General features: G+C 43.7%; 1 protein-coding gene across 2 annotated transcripts in view; it reads left to right on the top strand.

The window, feature by feature from the left end:
- Positions 1-22,120, top strand: part of PBX3 (PBX homeobox 3) — a 202,636-nt gene that overhangs the window by 155,511 nt on the left and 25,005 nt on the right. For both annotated transcript variants that reach the window (XM_042480006.1, XM_042480007.1), the window contains 3 exons: positions 5,115-5,356; positions 13,782-13,972; positions 16,353-16,488. In XM_042480006.1, coding sequence (XP_042335940.1) covers positions 5,115-5,356; positions 13,782-13,972; positions 16,353-16,488 — 569 coding nt within the window. The remainder of the gene's footprint in view (positions 1-5,114; positions 5,357-13,781; positions 13,973-16,352; positions 16,489-22,120) is intronic.

The following is a 22,120-nucleotide window of genomic DNA, read 5'->3' as shown; positions in this document are numbered from 1 at the left end:
ATAGGAGGGAGATTCAAAGGCATTCTAAGAAAGGAAAATGGTTGGAAATGCATGTATCAAGTGTAAAGAAACCCTGACAAATCCTAGAGGATCTTTGCAGTTTGAGTCTTTCTGCAAAATCTGCATGCCTTGTGCAGCAAACAGCGTTTTTCTGTGCAGGGAGTTGTCTTTTCTTCTCTGCATAAATATCATTTTCCATATATACAATCCTGTTCCCTGTTCAGAGAATGCTGTCACTGGTGATTTACTTTGTGTAAAATTGGCCTGTGGTTGTTTTGCAAAGAAAACAGCATTTTCTGTGCAGGAAACAGCATTTTCTTCTCCGCAGAAATATTATGTTCTGTGTATAAAATGCTGTTCCCTGTTCAGAAGATGCTCTTTTCTGAACCCTATTCTGTGCAAAATTGGCCCATGGTTGTTTTGCACAGAAGACACCATTTTCCATGCAGCAAACAGTGTTTTCTGCACAAAGCAAATTTGGCATGAAATAAATCCCCGATGAACCTCAAATCCTCTGGAGTTCCTGAAGATTTCCTGGCAGCGAAGAAGGCAATTGCTAAAATTCCAAGTCACTTTCTTTGAGATGAAAATTAACAAAGAGCGGCCTCCCTGGCCATTAGTCCTGCTCTGGTTTTGCTGGAAGTGATGTATTACTGTGTTCTTTTGAGTCTGCTCCTTACCTTTTAATGCCATGATGCATAGAAAGGTCAGTGAGCTAAACAGTAATAAACTTGTAGGTTGATATAGTGAGGAATAAAAATAGAGAAACAATAGCTGCAACGTGAACTCGTATGTCCAGGATGCATATATTATTGTGGCATTATTTATGAAGGCAGATGCTGGATAGTATCCAGTAGTTGGAATAAAGGAAAGACTCACCTTGCTAGGTAAGCTAGGCTTGTAAGATCGTCTTGAGAAAGTGAAGACTACAGACTTTGTTGATTTCTGCAATTGGGTAGTTAAATAAGTAGTAGTAGTAGTAGTTGTGTGCCTTCATTTCTAACTTATGGTGACCCTACCACAGGGTTTTCTTGGCGAGATTTCTTTAGAGAGGGTTTGCTTTGCCTTCCTCAGTGGGTTTCCATCACTGAGTGGGGATTTGGATCATGGTCTCCAGGGTTGAAGTCCAACACTCAAACCACTGCACCACACTGGAAGAAGGCAGACAAAAACATGTGTTGTTCTGTGCTTCTGCATGCAGTCTTCTAGGAGCTGTTTAACTGGTGCATGGCACACCATTGACATTCATGAATCAATGGACTCTATTTATTATATCCTAAGAGATGGGCCAAGATGACTAAACTGAGGGGCAGTACAGACCGACACTTTGTGCTGACCTGGCCACATACTAGGGCTGAGCATACACATGCTCCAAGCCCTAGTTACACCACCTGGACGCCATGTGCGTGCCATGATGATGTCTGTGCGGCGCAGTGCCCAAACGTTGCTCTGAGTAAGGGGCATCATTACGGTGTGTGAGCTCACCTGTGGCACCTCTTTCAGGATGCAACCCCCCCCCCCACTGGGAAGTGGGTTCTTTTTGCTCCTGCTGGAGGCTGCAGTGTGGGTTGTTGTGGCCTCCTTCTGCAGCAATAATAGGTGGTGCAAAGCCACCTGTCTGTATAGGCCCTGAGACTGTCATAATTTGGCCACATCATGAGAAGACATCACTCACTAGAAAAGACAATAATGCTTAGTAAGGCAGAAGGCATGAGGAAAGAGGAAGACTGCATTACAGGAGGGTAGACTCCATCAAGGAAGCCATGGTTGGCCTTAGTCTGCAAGACCCGAATAGGGCTGTTGAGGATAGGGTGACTTGGAGGTCTTTCATTCATAGCATTGCCATAAGTCAAAGTCAATGTGGCAGCAGTTAATAACAACCACACTGCACATGAAAGCACCAGCCACCACTGTAGGCATTGGAGCTGAAAGGTTTACGTCCATGACCAAATTTAGGATCTGTATGTCAAGCATATGCTCTAGGATGGTCCTATATTGTAACACCCCCTCTAATGATTTGGGGTCCAAGTTTGCTATGGATGAGCCCTACCATGTCGAGCTGTGGAGTCAGTAGACCAAACCTTTGCCTCTGACTCCAAATCCAGCCCCTCTATTTTTCTACCCCCTTGTTTTGACTCCTTCATAAACGGCAGGTGTAGATGAATTAGAAATTACCATAGTAAAAGAGAGCCAGCATATTGCAGTGGTTTGAGTGCTGGACTTCAACTCTGGAGATCAGGGTTCAATTTTTCCTGCTTGGCCATGGAAACCCATTGGGTGACCTCACATAATCTCAGCCCCCCAAAAACCCATGACAGGTTCACCTTTGGTTTGCTATAAGTCAGAAACAACTTGAAAGCACACAACAACTATAGTAAAATGATAGCAATAAGGCATATCATCATCATCATCATCATCATCATCATCATCATCATCATCATGTGAATCATCATACTACTTAGGATGAGAGAACACAAATATATTTATTTGATTAAGGATAAAATGTAAGCATGAAATTATATGTGTACCATATAATGTTACAAGTTTTTATTTTGAAGCCAGAGTCAGAGTCAGTACATTTCTACTGACTTGGAGTCCAAATTCACCCAAAATTGTTTCTGACTCCATGACTCCATCTCCACAGCTCTACTGCCTTCTTGTGTGTTATGTGTTCTCTTGGGCAATGGAGCATTTCAGCTATATTCCTACATATCACTGAGTGATGCTGCTGTCCTGTTCATTTCAGTGAGACATTTCCCTGCATCTCCCTGTACATCATGTTAGGAGATGCCAGCCTTCGAATGTTGATCACCTCTCAGTGACGAAGATGAGCATTTTCTCAAGGAGATGTCTCACTCATCTTCATGACATTGACGGGAATGGTTGATTGTCACATAGGTGGTGGATTTAAAAATGTGCATGTTTTATAAAAACACATGCATGCTGCCGCTATCACTATGGCACTGTGGTCACGCCAACGTATCATGCAAAAATACCCATGGGTCTCTCTTTCTCTTGCCTTGAGAAATTTGGGTGGAGAGAAATTTTGTTTCCACTTCCGAGCTGAATGCTCGCCAGTTTATGGATGTTACTGTCATGTCAGCCACGGCGCCGCTGCGTATAAATAACAACACACCAACCCATTGGCATGCAAACACAGTAGGTGCCAGCTCCTCCCTCTGGAGGGGATCTGTCAAAAATACCTGCTTCTCCACCAACCCCCCACAAACCGATTTGAAGAGGTTAATTGGGCTGGGATATTTGAAAGGAGCATTACATCTTTAATGGAAATGCCGATTCAAGAAGCCATAGCTCTAGCGGTTTTCCCCTACAACTGTAATTATATCTCAACTTTGTTTTCCGGCGGTGTTGAGAGCGCCTTGGCAGTGTGCCCGCCTGACCTGATTAAACCTACAAATTGTCAGCCTTGATCTATAGTACTCAGATGAGACTGATGATTGGGCATCATTTTGGAGTCTTCTCTGCGGAGGCTGAAACTCTGTTTTTTTCCCCCTTTTCCTTTTGGTCGTCGCTGTTGTTGTTAATAAAGAAGCAGGGATATTTCTCTGCCAGCTGCTGGTGACACCTCTGGTCATTTTGGGTACATGTTTAGCACCGACGTGGTAATTCTAGCTGGGTGGTCAAAAGGCAAACAGCTCAAGAAATGTTGAAGAGTGAGCCAAAGTATGAAGTAACCCCCTCGGTCCTGGTCAAAATGGCCTTGGTGTCCAAAGCCATCTCTGTTTTTTTGTTTTTTTGTCGCTTTGAGGCAGAGAAACCCACAATCACATCTCCACCTTCTTGACAATAAAAGGGGAACGATAATAAATAACTCCCAATGTGTTGCTCTTCCATGACAACTCAAGTTGACTTTTTGAGTTGACCTTCTTGCGTTGCCTTATGAGAGGGCCTTCTGTGTGACAGGACAAGGTATTGGAAGCTATGTAAGCTTCAGTATATCCATCACCTTGGTGGATAGATATCTCCTTAACAAAACTGTAGATAGCTAGATATTTCCTCAAGGATATATGTAGATAGGTAGACGTTTCCTCAAGGATATCTGTAGATAGCTAGATGCTTCCTCAAGGATATCTGTAGATAGCTAGCTATTTCCTCACGTATATCTGTAGATAGTTAGATGTTTCCTCAAGGATATCTGGTAACAAACTCCGGCAGGCCTTTGGTGAGCTGTTAACTACATAGATGCTGTTTCCCCCCACCCCACCCCTTATATATGTTTCTTAACTGCCTTCTAATACCATATAATTTAATTAATTTGCTTTATGTTTTAATTATATTTGTATTGGTTGTTTGTATTGGTCGCTTCTCCTAATGTCAGGCAGGAGGTGGGAGTCAAGATAGACATTTAATAAATAATAGATAAATATCCTTTCTGACTTGGGTCTTCCTGGCCAACCCTTCCATGGAGGAAGGACACCCACCAAAAGTGCAAACAAGATTTTGGGTCATGCAAAACACATCTGGAAAGTTCACATCCAGCAATAGCTGATGGCTCCTGTGTCAGTGGGTCAGTGGGTCAGTAAATCCGCTTTAGGTTTTGAATAGCTTTAGATTACTGAAGGAGGATTCCTTTGGGGTGGGTGGCAAGACAAGCTGGTAACCCTTGTGATTTCACCATAAAAGAGGCGATCACTGGTGAAATCTCCAAGGATAATAGAGCTGGAGATAGGATTGAGTAGATTTGTGGGCAGGGGGGTCCTTGTGCTGTAAAAATCTCCCACAGTTGCGTGCCCCATGTTCGATTAGGACACCTTTCAGTCATTTTTGCCATTGGTTTGCTTCATCATCAGTTGACGTCAAGTTTCCTAAGCTACATAATTCTTTTGTTTTTTGGATGCAGAGTTCTGATGCTCCTCAGTCTGAGCTCTTCATTCCCGTTTTAGCACAAAAGCACTTAGTAATATCTTTCACTTTGAATGACAACTGCTAGGGCTGGAAGCTTACAGAAATCCATACAAAAATGAATTCCTGCAGAGAAAGTGAGGGAAAGAGATGATTCTCTCTACTTTAGATCTCTTGCAAAATATCAAGAAAGTTCATGGGGTGGATTAATTGAGACCTCTGTTTTTCTTCTTCCTTTCTTCTGCCTAAAGGTCTCAGCATCCGAGGTGCTCAAGAAGAAGACCCTCCTGACCCTCAACTAATGCGATTGGACAATATGCTTCTTGCGGAAGGGGTTTCGGGTCCTGAGAAAGGTGGCGGATCGGCAGCGGCGGCGGCGGCAGCGGCGGCATCTGGCGGAACTTCAGATAACTCTATCGAACACTCAGATTACAGAGCCAAATTGACCCAGATCCGGCAGATCTATCATACGGAGCTGGAGAAATATGAACAGGTTAGGCGTTGCGATCTTTTTGCTTTCCCACATAGCTACCAATATATTTTACATCTCGACTTTGTGTCTCCATCAAAAAAACCAGAAACAAAAAACAGTACTCAATGTGGTTGAGAATCAAAGTAAAAGGATAACAGAAACAACTCAAATAGGAGTGGGCAACTGCGAGAGGGACAGGAGCCAATTTTTAACTCTTATGCTACCCACAAGGGACAGCATTGGATGTCAAAGTTGGCGATATGTCCAGATGCACAACGCTCTGTCCAGGTGCACTGGAAGTGATGTCACGTCACTTCCTGTTGCCAATTTTAGGCAAATACATGCACGATGTCTTTGAAATTCTAATTGGCATATGTGCATACTGATTGCAAATTGCAATTGACAAATTATATACCTAACGATCTTTCAATTGCTCAGGAGTCTACTTGGACTATAGCTCCCATCACCTTACCTGGCATGGACTGATCCTGCCAGTGGGGGATGATGGGAGTTGTAGGCCACACTCAGCTGGACCAGGTTGGGGAAGGTACATGATAAAAGCAGCTGAGTTTCGGGATTTATTTGTTCAGGGGATAAATAGCAAAGCATTGCTTGCATGTTTTCTGCAACATACCCTGCAAACTTTGGCTTTCTTTGTTGTGACGTTTTGACTTCTAACTTGGCTTTGCATTTTCTACCCATGAAGGGATGCAGAAGGGGCAAATGGGGGCATCCCCCCATAATAATTCTGCCCTTGCAAATGAAATTTATATTTCGATCCACAAATGTTTTAGCATTACAGTAAGAGTAAGAAGTTGAAATTATCGGCACTTATTGGCTGTGTTTGCTTTTCACTGGAAACTTGGTCTCCTCCTTTTACTTTTGGACATCTACTCTGTATTTCTAAATGCTTAACTAACATTTCAAGTTATTGCAGTTCTAGAAATCTGGGGGCCAGGTTTCATTTGGGAACCCAGAATTATAAGGGGAAGATGGTCCTCATTTTGTCATGCCCTCACATCACTCATGTGTTTGGGCTTGGCGATCCAGCATACATGCACTTTTGTTGTTGTGGTTGTTGTTGTGTGCTTTCAAGCTGTTTCCAGTTTATGGTGACCCTAAGGCAAACCCATCATGGCAGATCTTGTGTTTTTACTTTTACTTTTTTCCCCAATGCCTTCTTTTCCTGAGGCCAAGAGAGTGTGACTTACCCAAGGTCTCTCAGTGGATTTCCATGTTGTTGTGTGCATTCAAGTCATTCCTGACTTATGACAGTACTAAGGTGACCCTTTCATGGGGTTTTCTGGGGCTGAGAGTGTGTGACTCACTCAAGGTTGTGGAGTGGGTTTCTGTGGCTGAGCAGGGAATCGAACCCTGATCTACAGAGTTGTAGTTCAGCGCTCAAACCACTAGGCTATGCTGGCTCCTTAAGAGATTTATTCAGAGGAGGTTTCCCACCGGCTTCCTTTCAAAACAATGTTGCATGTATGTACATGTGTGAGGCTGAGAGAATGCAACTTTGGGTTTCCATGGCTGAGCAGAGATGTGAATCCTGATCTCTGAGTCCAACTCTCAACCCACTAGACTACACTGTCTCTCCTGTATGTTTATCTACCTTCTTAAATATCTGAAAGATCTCTCATCTGTTCCCCAAATATCTGTGGTTTAAATACAGACCTCTCCCTCTCTTGCTACAACCATAGTAGAACCAATGCCACATTGACTGCCATTTTAACTGAAACTGTGGCTGGAAGACCTGCAAAGACAGAATGGCACAAAGAGGAATAAATCTCGAGTATTGCGGGCAGTGTCTCTTCCCTGGCCTTATACCCTCTGACTGTAATAAATGCAAGCATTTGGAAGGAGCCCAGGATTCAAGCCCCACAGCTCCTTTTGCTGAGGTTTCAACCGAAATGTCAGATCCATCCGTCCAAACCCCAGGAAACCAAGGCGAAGTGGGGGGAAGAGGGGAAGAAACACTGCTGGGAGGACCAGACCTAAAGCTGATGTGAAACATGCAAGTTTCCCCCTGTTGATCCTGACACCCAGCAGTGTCTGCTGAGCAGAAATGTAATACTTTTTTTCCTCTGATGCTTGCAGCTAACTGTCTTGTCCTGGTTTGTCTCGAGAACTGGGTCCATCTCTGCTGCTAAGGGGCAGATGGGTCCAGTAGTCTCTGTTTTATTGCTCCAGATTTTCTAAAAGCTGCTTACAGGTGGAAGCAGAGGAGGGTGGATTGGAAAAGGAGGCGAGACGGAAAGAAGAAGGAGAACATGGGGTTCTGGCTCAGCCGTTCAAAGCCAGCCTGTTTGTGAAGGTTGATCTCTCCAGTTTTTCTCCCTGTTGAAGGATGTGGTGGGCAATTCAGGTTGCAACAAATGATTTTGTTGTCTATGCGCATGTGTGCGCTTGTGAGAGATCTGGGTCCAAAATTCTCCAATCTCAACCTTTTTGGAATTTTTCGCAAAATGTCTCATAATCCCCGGAAGAAAAAGCCTTGATTTCAGCCAAAGGGGAGAAAATTTTTCGAATTTTTCATTCCCGCGCATGAGAGTGAAATAAATGAAGATTTACATCCTGAATGTCAGACAATGGGCAGCCAAAGGCAAGGGCAGGAAAATAAAAGTCTCCATTTCATTTCATTCATGGCTCACTAGAAAAGCCGACAATACTTGGAAAAATAGAGGGAGGGCAAGGAAAACATAAGAAGACTACACACCAGATGGATTGACTCAATGAAAGAGGACATGGCCCTAAGTTTGCAAGAACTGAGCAGGTCAGTTGAGGACAGGGAGCCTTGGAGATGCATAATTCACAGGGTCTCCAGAGGTCGAAGTCGACTTGAGGGCAGTTAACAACAACAAAGATGTGCTTTCAATCGTCTGTTGACTTACGGAGACACCATGAATTGGATAGTGTTTTCTTAGGCAAGGAATACTCAGAGATGGTTTTGCCAGGTCCTTCCTCTGTAATATAGCCTAAGGCACCATTCCTTGGCAGTCTCCCATTTGAGTACAGTTGGCCCTTGGTATCTGCTAGGGTTTGGTTCCAGGACTCCCTGTGGATACCAAAATCCATGAATGCTCAAGTCCTATTAAATACTATGGCACAGTAAAATGGTAGCCCTTATATAAAATGATGAAATCAAGGTTTGCTTTTTGAAAGTTACTTATTTTAAAAAAATATTTTCAAACCATGGATGGTTGAATCAGTGGATATCTGATTCTACACGGATATTCTGTAGACTAAGAAGATGATGGCTTAAAGAATGGGGGGATCTTTGTTTATAACATATTTCTGGCATAAACCTAGAGGCCTTTGGCAAAGAGTTATCCAAAATATCCTTCCTCCAAAATCTCTAAGATTTGCTTTTTGGAATTTATATTTTTGAGAGCTGACCCTGCTTAGCTTCCAAGAACGGGGATCAGGTGCCTTAGATGCTTCCATTTTCATCACTTACGAGAAATCAGAAAATAAAATGTGACTTGGAGAAACTGTAGGTTTAATAGCAGCTCACTACATTGGGCGGGCTTTGGCACTCTTGACGGTAATGAACGACCGGTTCCAACCAACTTTCCACGCCCCGCCGAGAGCCTATTCAGACATCCAGAAGAATCTCACGGCTTGGAAAATCAAATCACCCCTTCGGTGCTTTGAATGGTTGATACAAAGCGAGGAAGGGAGTGTGTCGATGGCGCCTTTCCGACCTCCTGCTCTGCCATAATGTCCCCCTTTAGGACTGTAGCTTTCCAGTGCACACCCTCCCCAAGTCGTCTCCGAAGCTCCATCATGTCTCATTGCCTTTTTGTGTTTGCTTTGCCTTCTTTGAACCCAGAAGCAAAAGGCCAATGTTGTCTTTATTGCTGCTTCCCTCCTCTTTGCTCTCTCCCCCCTTCTCTTCTGCCTGCCCCCTGCCCAGAGTTTGATTTTGACATTTGTTGCCAGTTAAGGGAATGCACTTTAAAGCAGCGGGGAAGAGAAGGCGGTTGGAGGCGAGGAGGGAACAAAGCAGGGGGTTGGGGAAGGAGGGGGATGTTGAGCATCCAACCCTCCAGAAAGTGTGTCACGCCATCAGCGCTTCTCCCACTTTCTTAGTGCCAGGAGAAATGCTTCTCTTCATAATTTACAGCGACTATAATAGAGATGACATATTGAAAGCTATCTTCTATAATTACATTGAAATACATTTTTGCTGGAGGCAAAAAGTATTGTAAGCATCCCAAACCTCCCAGAGCAGCTGGGAACCTGCTGCCTTTCGCCTGTACGGCTCTTGCCTGGTTTTCCCGTTTCGGGGATCTGCAAGAAGGTGGGCGAAAACGGTCCGGAGGATGATGCACCTTTCCCGTGTGCTACCCAGTTTTGTTGTTGATGTTGTTGTTGTGTGCCTTCAAGTCATTGCCGCGTTTTGGTGACCCTAATGCTGATTATCACGGGGTTTTCTTGGCAAGTTTCATCAGAGGGGATTTGCCCTTGCCAACCTCTGAGGCTGAGGGTGTGTGAGACTTGCTCAGATCACACAGTGGGTTTCCATGGTCGAGGTGGGATTTGAAGCCTGGTCTCCAGGATCCTGAAGGGCATAAAAACAATCTTGTGGCCTCGTATGGCCCCTGAACCACGTTTTCCCCAATCAGTACTGACTGATAGCATTTCCCCCTGAGTTTCAGGGGTGATCTATGCTGTAGCAATAATGCATCACTTTAAGTGCTGTAGCGCCATCCAATGGAATCCTTGGATCTGTAGTTTCACAAGGTCTTTAGCCTTCTCTGCCAAAGAGTGCCCATAAAACTACAAATTCCAGGATGCAGCCATGACAGTTAATGTGGGGTCAAACTGCATTATTTCTGCAGTGTAGATGCACCCAGGCAGAGTTCTTTCCTATCTCCCACCAACTAACCATTGAAGTGGAAACAGTTTAACTGGGCCGAATGTTCTGTGCCTGAAGCATGCTCTTGGCCACTAAACTATGGCTCCTCCCTGCTAATCTAATTCTATTATTATTGTTGTTGTTGTTGTTGTTGTTGTTATTAGAGTGGCTTACAATTTAAAAGAATAGTACAATTAAAAACATACAAAGTGATGCATGTAAATAGAATTAAATTATTACAGTACTAAAACAGAGTAAAATACAGTTAAAAAAGATAAAAGTGTTCAAAACACAATATAATACCCCAGCCTATTCTTTAAACCTAAGTTTAGGGGCATAGATACAGCTGGGGGAAACCTTTGGTCTTCCAGGTGGTATAGATGGCAACATCCATTATCCCTTACCCCTGACTATCCTCAGTCAGGAAGATAGGACTTGTTGGCCAGTACTGAGGATAGTCAGATACATACCACCTCTGTGCTTGAATATTTCCAGCAGAGATTCAGGTTGTGGTGCACATTCTTCCATCTTTTCATGAGAAAGAGCCTGATTTTAGCTCAAGGCTGAAAAAGCAGTGCTTGTGCCATAAGGCACCATTGAGATCTCCTGAGGTCCTGCCTTCTCTGCTTCCACGAAATGGAGATGTGTGTTCTTCCTTTTCCATCCCACATCTAATAGTCTTTCCCAGCAGTCCCTGAGCTTTGCCCTAGGCTGATGCAACTGGGATGTTGTGTCTTTGCCGGGGGTGGTGGAGTGTCCAGTAATTTTGTGCTCTTGCCTTGGCAAAGGCGCATCGCTCCCCCAGAACGCCGAGCCTCTTTCTTAAGGGTATTACCCAGATTTTAATTATCTAAATGTAAATACTTAACAAATTTTACTTAGAGTAATGAGCTAAAGTGCACACTACATAAACGAGACATTCTAATTAATCATGTATGAACTACTGGTTGAAAGGGAAGCTCCATGAATCCCGGGGATATGCTGGTCTGCTGCCAAATTGCTAATCAGCGTTTGCATTCGTAGGCGTCTTTGCCGTAATAAGTTGTGAGAGATGTTTGGGGGAAAGGAGGATGAGAGTGATATGGTTATGTCATTGTGCGCCATCCTCTATCGTTCCCTTTGCCCCTGAGCTGTGCAAAACTTTAGCCTCTAACTCTTCGGCAGGTTAATAGGAGAGTTGGGAGTCCTTCATGTGGCTTTTCTTTTTATCTAGGGAGGTAGAGTCAGCATAGATGTAGAGCCAGCATGGTGTAGTGGTTAGAGCGTTGGACTAGGACTCTGGGAAGACTCCTTTGCTTGGATACATCACTACATATTCACTTGTTGTTGTTGTGTGCCTTCAAGTTGTTTCGGACTTAGGGCGACCCTAAGGTGAACCTATCCTGGCAAGATTTTTTCAGAGGAGGTTTGCATTGCCTTCCTCTAAGGCTGAGAGAGTGTGGTTTGTCCAAGATCACTCCGTTGGTTTCATGGCTGAGCTGGGAATTGAACCCTGGTCTCCAGAGTAGGAGTCCAACACTTAGACCACTATGCCACACAAGAAAGAAGGTAGCCGCCCAGTGTACAGATGGTGAAAGTGTGGCTTATGGGTTGTATACAGCTCCCAACTTCAGTTTTGGGTCCCTTACTGTCTGATAGACCCTGAGCACAAGTACTGTACTATTTTCTCAATGAAGTTTCTGGCTGATTTCCCTCTCCCAAATTGTCCTAAATGTAGCAAAGCCATGCATAGATGCAGCAGTATAAAGAAATGAAATGTTGAAGTAAGGATGTCAGTATTCATCAATTTTGTTCCTGAAGGAGACAAGCAATAATTTTACAACTTTCTTCACACTGCGAGGAATTCTTCGAAAACTGTGCAGTTTTTTGATGGCTATTCGCAATTTGGGATTTACAATGCACAAAATTCACATGTTTTTCTTTTACATAGAAAACAGCATCTCTGTGTAGAAAATGCTGTTTTCTGCTTGCAGAAAACCCATGTGTGAATCTTGTGCAGAATAAGTCTTCAACGTCAAAAGGTTCTCTTCAGTTTAGGAGTCTCCTGACCAGAGTTTTCTGACATGTGAGAAATATGGGTTTTGATCATTTTTGGAATATTTTCAAATAATCTTCCCATCTCCGTTTTGAACACGGGAGAACGTAAAACTGACAGATTGCCCCTACACCGAAAGCAGAGGGTTCTGAATGTTTAGCTCTTGTAAGTCTGGCTTTGAATCTTAAGGGATTCGACCATATGGGTGATACCAAATTAGGAACGGCAACTTAGTTTTTCTGAAAGGCTCCACTCATGCTTGGGATAGCAGTACCTATTTAAATTGTCAGTGCAGATGGATGAGAATTTTCATTTGGTTCATATTTTATTTTTTAAATAAGAACTGGCCACGTTTTGTGCATAAATAGTATGGAAATAACTCAAGATATAAAAAACAAGCGAGTTTAAGAGAACTAGATAAATTCATCTGTCCTTAGCTGGTGGGAGTTAATGATATTCCTCTGACCTGTAGCAATAGCTATAGCAATAGCGTTTATACCAATACTACTACTACTACTAATAATAGTGAAATGTGTGTGTTTCACATAAGATTGCTGGATTTTAAATGTGTGATATGCAACATGCAGCAATGCTACACAACAAAAGGGGGAAAGAGAGAACTTTTGACATGCTGTTTTGCTTCCCATGTTAGTTTCTCAAGGGGTCGAGAAGCCCAAAATCAACCCCATTTGGGAAAGTGATGAATTTCCATTCCATCCCTAGTCCATAGGGCAGTCAGAACTTTATGAGAAAGGGACAACCCAGTCTGACCTCATTGATCCACCAGTGAAGCTTCTCCAGAGCTATCTTTCCTCTTCCCTCCTCAGTCCTTTCCTCCTTGGTGTTGTCTCTATAACATTGAGAGGCTTTGGGTTGGAGCTATCTTCTGCGTTAAATTCTTTGAAGCACTTTGAAAAACTGAAATGCTTTGAAAGTGACCAGCATCCTCTTAGTGACATATGGGAGTGCAGTTCCACCTTACACATGCATGTTGGGGTTTTTTTTTGGGGGGGGGGGGTGTCCTTTCTTTCTTCTGCAACAATCCAAGACACAAACCAAACTCACTGTGTCATTGCAATAGTCGCCTAAAACAGCCACTCCATTGTTGGTGGAGAACAGATGGGATTGGAGAGTTGTCTGGCTATGTTCCAGTAACCAGACTGAGTGCTAATGATATCATTTGGTGATACCACTGTGGAGCCCTAGTGTATCTTGGTAGAAGAAGTCCTTGGTTTGCATTTGGCTCTAGTGCATAGCCTGATGTCTTTCTGATCCCCTCTGCTCTCCACAAGCCACAGCATGGCTGTTGGGAGGCTGTCACCAGTGACAACAGTGTTGAGTCCTGGAACTGGTGACCAAAGGACCATAGCATGTCAAACTCTTATGTTACATGTATCCATGTGGGATCTCAGCTAGTGTCATTAATAATAAGCCCCATTCTTGTGACTTTGCAAATGGATGCACGTTTATCTGTTGTGGCTATTGATGAATTTGAAGACTTTGGACTAGTCCGATCAACCCCTCTAATGGTCCTCATTCCTTTCCAGGCCTGTAACGAATTCACCACGCACGTGATGAACCTTCTCCGAGAGCAAAGTCGGACACGGCCCATTTCTCCAAAGGAGATCGAGAGGATGGTGGGCATCATCCATCGGAAATTCAGCTCCATCCAGATGCAGCTCAAACAAAGCACTTGCGAAGCAGTCATGATCTTGAGATCGCGGTTCCTCGACGCCAGGTGGGTGATGTTTTGAGCGGTTTCGTTATCTAAAAGGTTCAAAACATTTTTGATTCCTTATGCGAGGCTTCTCAGACCTGGTTATTTCATTTCACACATGCAGATTGTTAGGGCGGAATGTGTTGAACTACTCTTCTTTTCTGAGGTGTAGGAAACCTCTCCCTGTTCTGTCCATGTCCTTTCTGCCTTCTGATACCCAGTTCTCTTTTAAAGAAGTAATACTCAGGAACTCATCTACTTTGTTAACTGAGATATATTAATAATAAGATCATAATGGCTCTGGGGAGAAAAGTGGACTGCCTGGGGATAGACACACCATGATAGAGCTGGGATACAACACACCAGATGGAAGCAGTAAGCCTGAAAGTGGAATGGAACTCAGAAGGAAAACACTTCGGAGATAGATTTTTGGCAAGCAAGCTGCAAAAGTGGGAAGGCAACATAGGTGGCAGAAAGGGACTTTACAGAATTTTCTTTTAAACACTGAGTTTTGTCCCAGCTTTTCTTTAAAGATACCCTCACAATGAGAGTGATATGAAAACAAGGGGAAAATAATCTTTGGTATCATTTTGTTGGGTCTAATTCTTAAATCAAATCTCATCCGCCTTGCCTTTCTTCTAGTTTCACGGCGATTCCATTGTGAAATAAATGTGACCCCGGGTGCATCTACGCCGTAGAAATAATGCAGTTTGATGCCACTTTGAGTGCTGTTGCGCTATCCGATGGAAGCCTGGGATTTGTAGCTTTACAAGGTCTTTAGCCTTCTCTGCCAAAGAGGGCTGGTACCTCACCAAACTACAAATCCTAGGATTCTGTAGGATCGAGCCGTGGTGTCAAATGCTATTATTTCTATTCCCATGGTTTCAGGAGGGGAGTTTTGATAGACCCCCTCCCCATCCCTTTTTTCTGGGTATCTAGAATATGCAGGTTTCCATTCTGGCTCAAAACATTTTACTACCTGAAGGAGAGCCAAATAAGCTCTTTTCCCAGATTTCGAAGGTAACGTTTTAAATGGTCTTGCCGCACCAGTGCCTGGCTTAATCTGTCTCCTTCGCCCTCCCAATGCCACCAGAAGCCAGTCATTTCACCCTTCTGAATGGCAAGCCAGGCCTTGCTCAGTTGATTCACAATCTTGACACGCTGTAATTTGCATTTCTACTGTTCTGCATTTGGGAACTGGTCTGGTGTTAGCGTTGTTGAGAAAAATCTGTCTGGCTGCTAGCAGTTCATTTATTCAATTTTTATTTGTTGTTGTTGTGTGCCTTCAAGTCATTTCTGACTTATGGTGACCCTAAGGCGAACCTCTTATGGGATTTTCTTGGTAAGCTTCTTCAGAGGGGGTTTGACATTGAAGCTGAGAGAGTATGACTTGCCCAAGGTTACCCAGTGGGTTTCCATGAAAGAGGTGGGATTTGAACCCTGGTCGCCAGAGTCCAAGGCTCAAACCACTACACCACACTGGCTCTCCTTTTATTCATGTCACATTTATATAATGGAAGCCAGCATGTTGTATCGGTTTGATCAGATGGATCTGGTGCTTTTAGGGTATTTATTTAGGGAGCCATTAAAGTGAACTTGGGAAGTGGTTGGAATCTCTTTGGGCCCTTGGAAGTTGATGTCACCAGCCATATTGCTAGCTGGGGTTGGGGATGTGTCACCCTCTGCATACTCTACTGCACCTCCCACCAGCCAGCATAGCCATTGAGGATGGGAGTTGTGGTCTGTAGTCCCATTTTAAGTTCTTCCTTTCAGAAGGAAGGGGCAAAAATTGTTGCCAGTGGGTCTCACTGATGGTTGAGATGTCCATTCACAGTAATATCCCTTCTGTTGATCTCCAGAACCTCCAGGCTTCTGGTGGCGAGCTGAATCAGGATCTCAACTCTTTTCTCCAGGGGGAAGTGGGTGGAAAGGTAGAGAGCAGTTAAGAGAAGGTTAAGAGGTGATATGATAGCCCTGTTTAAATATTTGAAAGGATGTCAGGGAGCAAGCTTGTTTTCTGCTGCTCCAGAGAACAGGACCCAGAGCAATGGATGCAAACTACAAGAAAAGAGATTCCACCTCAACATTAGAAGGAACTTCCTGACAGTAAGCTGTCAGTGGAACACACTTCCTCGGAGTGTAGTGGAGTCTCCTTCTTTGAAGGTCTTTAAACAGAGGCTGGATGGCCATCTCTTGGGGATGCTTTGATTGTGAGTTCCTGCATGGCAGAATGGGGTTGGACTGGATGGCCTTTGTGGTCTCTTCCAACTCTATGATTCTACCACTGCTCTCATTACACTCATTACCACACCAAACTCCTTGCTTGCTTTGGATACTCATGTCTCACAACTGTGATTTCTCTCTTTCTCTCTTTGTCTTGCTGGCTCTTCCCTCTTTGCAGGCGGAAAAGGCGCAACTTCAGCAAACAAGCCACAGAAATCTTGAATGAATATTTTTACTCTCACCTCAGCAATCCTTACCCCAGTGAAGAAGCCAAAGAGGAGCTGGCAAAGAAATGCAGCATCACAGTATCACAGGTAGGCCGGACATCTCCGTATTGCTTGAGAAGTGGTTGTTCTTGTTGATGGCGGGGTCTCTCTTCCTTGGCCTCCCATGCTCCACAAAATAACAGCAGCCTAGCATTTGGATTCTGGAAATTGGCCTCTCTGTAACTTTCGCAAATTGTGTCAGTTGACTTTTGAAGCTTGTTCAACAGCAGCTTAGAAGATAATAAACTAACATCTTAGTTTGGACATGAGAAGTTGCTGTGTCCTAGTCCTTGATCCAATTGATAGCATTGTAAATTTGTTGTTTTCTTTTCATTATTGCATGCAAGGACAAATAATTTCAACAATTTCCTCCTTGTAGCGTGAGAATACATGGATTTCTGAAAACTATTCATGTCTGTTCATGCTTCTGGATTTTTTTTTTTGTGCTGAAAGGCATATTTGTTTTTAAAATTATGTTTGCTTTTGTTGTTTTTATTGATGTTGTTGTGGTGTGCCTCCAAATTGTTTCCAGGTGAACGTGGTGGAGTAGGAGTCAATGTGTTATAGTGGTTTGAGCATAGGACTTGGACTGGAAATCAGGGTTCAATTCCCTGTTTGGCCATGGAAACCCACTGGGTGACCTCAGGTAAGTCATACCCTCGCAGCCCCAGAAAACCCAGCGATAAATTCACCGTAGGGTTGCTATAAATCAAAACTGACTTGAAGGAACTCAACAACAACAACAACAAGGTGAACCTATCACAAGGTTTTCTTGGCAAGATTTGTTCAGAGGAGGTTTGCCTTTGCCTTCTTATGTGGCTATGAGGATGTGACTTGCCCAAGGTTGCCCAATGAGTTTCCATGGCTGAATGTGGATTTGAATCTTGGACTCCAAGGTCCAAGCCCAACACCCAAACCACTATGTCACACTGGCTGTCCTTCAGCGTTAATAAATTTTGGGTTGGGGGGAAAAGTGTAAAGAACTTGCAGCTTTCCCCTGTTTTCTTGGTGGGGTTTCTCCATGTGTCAGGATACCCTTTAAACATGGAAGATGAGAAAATTTATAGATACTTGGCTTAGGGCGATCTCCTCTGACTGTCTGCAGCTCTCAGTCGATGAGTTCTTCCTCAGCAATGCTGAAGATCCCTTTTGACAAAAACATCAGGGAAGGAACATGGGACCTTCTGCATTGAAAGTGGGCGCTCTTCCGTTGAGCCATTTCCCTTCCCATTGAGCAGAAGGAGGCAACCTTTAATGGTTGGGTAGAAGAAGGAATTTTAGCCAGCACTGACATCAAATGTCAATGAAAACAAAGATGGATGTAAACTCAATGCAGTATGAGAGTTATGGAGAAGGAATTCCAGTAGACTTGGCTTCATGGGAGGACACATGGTTGACTTGCTTTCCAAACTCATTCCTTTTTGCTTTCTTCTGTTCCATTTTGCCATCATGGCGACCTGGAAAGTCTTGGTGGTGCCACCACTGAGAAGACCCAGCCTGTTGGCCTCTATACAAACACATGCTTTGGGGTGCTGTGCCAGGCAAAGAGAAGAGTAAGCATTTGCAATTTTAAACCTCCTCTAAGCAAAAAAAATCCTTACCTCTTGATCCGATGGCTAACTGAATGGGTCCCTCAAGTCCGCTGTAAAAGCCTTAAATCTCAGCACTGCGTCCATAATGCTGAAGTGTTATGGGTCGGTTTTCCTTCGATTGGCTGAAGAGCCCACGTGAAGCCTCCTTACCAGGAGCCAGTCTGAATGCAGCCCTTCAGTAACAGTTCAATGACAGCTGTTTGTGCCGTAGCAATAAAAGTCTAGTAGACAAAACGACTCAGGCGCTTTGGTACATTAGAAGTGTCAGAGGCTTAAAATACGGCAGCGGGATCCATGTCTCTTGCCACAGAAAAGATGACTTTAGCTGTGGGGAGAGTTTTAGATTTCTGTTGATGCCCAAACATACAGCTTAACAACTCAGGGGTCTAAAGACATCCCAGTTGTCTTTAATGTGAACTCTTTGTTGCATCAGTGCTGTTAAAAAAAGGGAGGAGAAGGAGAAGAAATGGCAAAACTCCTACTCCTAGAAAAGTGGGAGTTATGATTCCTTGTCTTTTTTCTGGCAGAGGGATACAGAAGGAAAGCATAAATCCATAATACATTATTAATTTTGCAGCCTTTGGCTTTAACACGTTTATACAGCCATAACACATCTGGAGTGGCGATACTACAGGTTGAGTCTCTCTTATCCAGAGTGCTTTGGACCAGAAGTGTTTTGGATTTAGGATTTTTTTGGGTTTTAGAATATTTGCATATACATCATGAGATATCTTGGAGATGAGACCCAAGTCTAAACTTGAAATTTATTTATGGTTCATATCCATTTTGTACACATAGCCTAAAGGTAATTTTGTATACAATCTTTTAAACAATTTTGTGCATGAAGCAAAGTTTGTGTACACTGGTGCATCAGAAAGCAAAAGTGTCGCTATCTTAGCCGCCCGTGTGGACAATTTTGGAGTATTCTGGATTTTGGAGTTCTGGATAAGGAAGAGTCAACCTGTAGTGTATTCTGGTTTTGCTACTATTAGTTTGTGGTTGCTGGTTTTAAGAATGGAATGGGAAAAACTGATATTCCATTTAGAAGCTTTTGAATATACTGGGTTATTTGTTTATATCTTTGCCATTTGTTGGAGCCAATGTTCTCCTTTTCAGTCTTGCACATCCTCACCTGCATACATGGATTCACAAAGGGTCTAGGGAACACTTTGGGGTCACTTCATGATAAATGTGTATCTTTGTAGTTTAGATTTTTAAATATGTATAGATTTACTGATGTTGTTGCTGTGTGCTTTCAAGTTGTTTCTAACTTATGGTGCTGAGAGTATGTGACTTGCCCAAGGTTTCTGTGGTTGAGCAGGGAATTGAATCCTCATCTCCAGTAGTTCAACGTTTAAACCTCTATACCATGCTGGCTCTGCATTGTTATTAACCATATAACTGCCATTGTTTGGCCCTCCCAGGAACATAGGGTGAAGGATTCATTGCACCACATCATTTGAATACTAATGGACTAACAGAAAGGCTAGCACTGTGGTTCAGGCAGCTAGCTGTGTGTTCAGCATTGTCCCCAAGAGATGGAGAATTATTGTCCTTCCAGATGTTTGGACTTATGACTCCCATCCACCTCACCTAGTGTGAAGGACTGAGGATCAACATCTGGAGGGCCACATATTATAGCCCTGCTTTGCAGCATCCTCCTAGTACTTTTCTGAGAGCTTTGCCATAGATCAGTGGTTCCCAACCTTCCTAATGCTGTGACCCTTTAATACAGTTCCTCATGTTGTGGTGACCCCCAACCATAAAATTATTTTCATTGCTACATGCAGATATGTATTTTCCAATGGTCTTAGGAGACCCCTATGAAAGGGTTATTTGACCCCCAAAGGGGTCCTGACCCACAAGTTGGGAATCACTGCCATAGATTCTAGAGATATAGCTGGGTGAATCTGCTATAGTAGTATGCAAAACACTCCAAAACTCCTTTCACCTTTCATATGGTGATCTTAGGCAACATATTTCCTTCTGCCTTGGTCCATTGTTAAAATTGAACTTGCCACCACATCACCATACCTACATGTTTTGCATTTCCATGGATTTTCATATCATCTATCAAGGTCCTCCCTGGCATCAGTTCACTCCATTCATCTGAGGAAGTAGGCCAGGGGGTTCTACAGACTGCCCCGATAGAGCTGCCGCCCGTTTCAGTGCCACATGTCATGGACCTGATCCGGTGCTTTGCTGCCTCTAAAAGAAATGGTAAAATTCTGCTCCTTTTAAAGCCGGCCAAAAGGCGAACTTGCTGCGGCAATGGCACTTTTAGGTGCTCCTTTCGGCATGTGAGGTATAAATGCCACACCAAAGGAGTGCTGTGATGCCACCCACCATGTGGCCGGGAGGATAGCATGACGCCAGCATGGGGGCGGCATTGGGGCGTGCGTCATCTAAACACTTCAAGCCAGTCTGTACAGCCCTCAAGTCTACAAAAGCTTATGCTACAACATCTTTTGCACTGTTGGTCTCACAGGTGCTGCAAGATCCCTTTGCATATTGCCATAGGTTGATAAGGGATTTTTGACTTCTAATTGTCCAAGAACAGTAGCTAAAAAAACCCCTCCAAATTAAATTGCTGGGGTGAGACTACTAAGGAGAAAACCAGGAGTAGGTTTGTTCTGTGTGAAAGGGGTTGTGAACCCCTTGCGGTTCCAGACAGATGCACCCCGTCCCTTAATTCCCTCGCTTATCTTTTCCTGACAGAGTCATTGTTTTTGCTAACCAGGCGCAGGGAATTCCAGCAAAAGCCCTCCAAACCAAAGCTTCCTTCTGCAAGCCCCAGATGCTTAAAATTAACCCTCTTTCCTTCCTCGCCTCTTCTGTGCCTCCAAGCCAATGATTAAGAACATTTCCGCGAACAGCAACAACAACAACGCAGCCTGTCCGGATCTTAGCAGTCTTTTTGTTCTCCTTGAAAAGATTTCTCTTGTCACTTGTCCTTGTTTTGCACTCGTTCATTATCTCCTCCTCTCCCCATTCCTCACCCCCCACTAAGTTTTTGTTGCCTTGGGGGCAAGAGATGGGCAAACAAAGCTTTGCCCTCCCTCTGCTCTGCATCTGCCCTTCTTCTTTCCTTGCTGTTGTCTCCAAGCAGAAACTTGGAGGGCCTTGGAGCAGCCTGGTTAGATTTTGCCCTTTGGCTGTTTTGTTCAGATATGCATGGAATGGAAGGAGCAGGACCGAATTGGGGGAAGACACTGGAAACACAAACACATACACTCACACACACTGCATCAAACGTGGGAGCCCTCCGTCTTGGCTCCATTGGACAAGCGAAACAGCCCCAGGGTGTGTTTTTTTCCACTCCACTTCCCTTGCGCTCAGAAAGCCTTTTTCTCCGGTTTTCCGTCCTTCCGGCTGATGGGAGAACTTGTGCCGATAGACACTAATTAGAATTTAAAAGTGAGACGCATGTATGATATGACTTTTTGGGGTAAAGCAGAACTGACTCATGTGGATCACACAGTTTCAAGCTAGGAGAAATGGACCTGGGCTAGTGCTACTGTAAGAGAGAATGAAATTGCAGCCTAGGAAACCCATTTTGGATGAATGAAAGGTCAGCAAATGGTTAATTATTTTAATGTTTTATGTCTTTATTGAACAAGGTTTGGAGGGGTACTTCAAGGATTTTCTTTCTTGCCTCCAGAGCTAAAGTAATTTCTTGGTTTTCAGGTACTGTGCACCTTGACTTCTTCATTCTAGACACTATACTCCTGCAGGTGCAGCCTAGGATCCTATCGACATTTTTAAGCTTCTGTTTCACACTGATTTCTTATTTATGCCCCCTTTAAATCCCAACATATTTGAAAGTTCCTTATGTAGCTACCTTAGATTCTTTAGATCCTCCCCTTTATTTCTCATTGGATTTGTTTGTGATTGTGCCTATAATTGTTGTTATTTCCCTTCAAGTTGACTTGGATATAATGGGGGCCATGTGAGTAAGAAAACTTCAAGAGCCTCAGTCAAATGCCCTGTTCAGTTCTTGCAAACTGAGGTCCATGGCTTCCTTGATTGAACTGATCGACCCAGAATGCAGTCTTCCTTTTTTCCTATTGCCTTCCACTTTACAGAGC

This window comes from Sceloporus undulatus, chromosome 7 (assembly GCF_019175285.1).
Source record: "Sceloporus undulatus isolate JIND9_A2432 ecotype Alabama chromosome 7, SceUnd_v1.1, whole genome shotgun sequence".
Taxonomy (NCBI): domain Eukaryota; kingdom Metazoa; phylum Chordata; class Lepidosauria; order Squamata; family Phrynosomatidae; genus Sceloporus; species Sceloporus undulatus.
The sequence above is the reverse complement of the archived record's forward strand: the minus strand, read 5'-3'. Positions and strand labels throughout refer to the sequence as shown.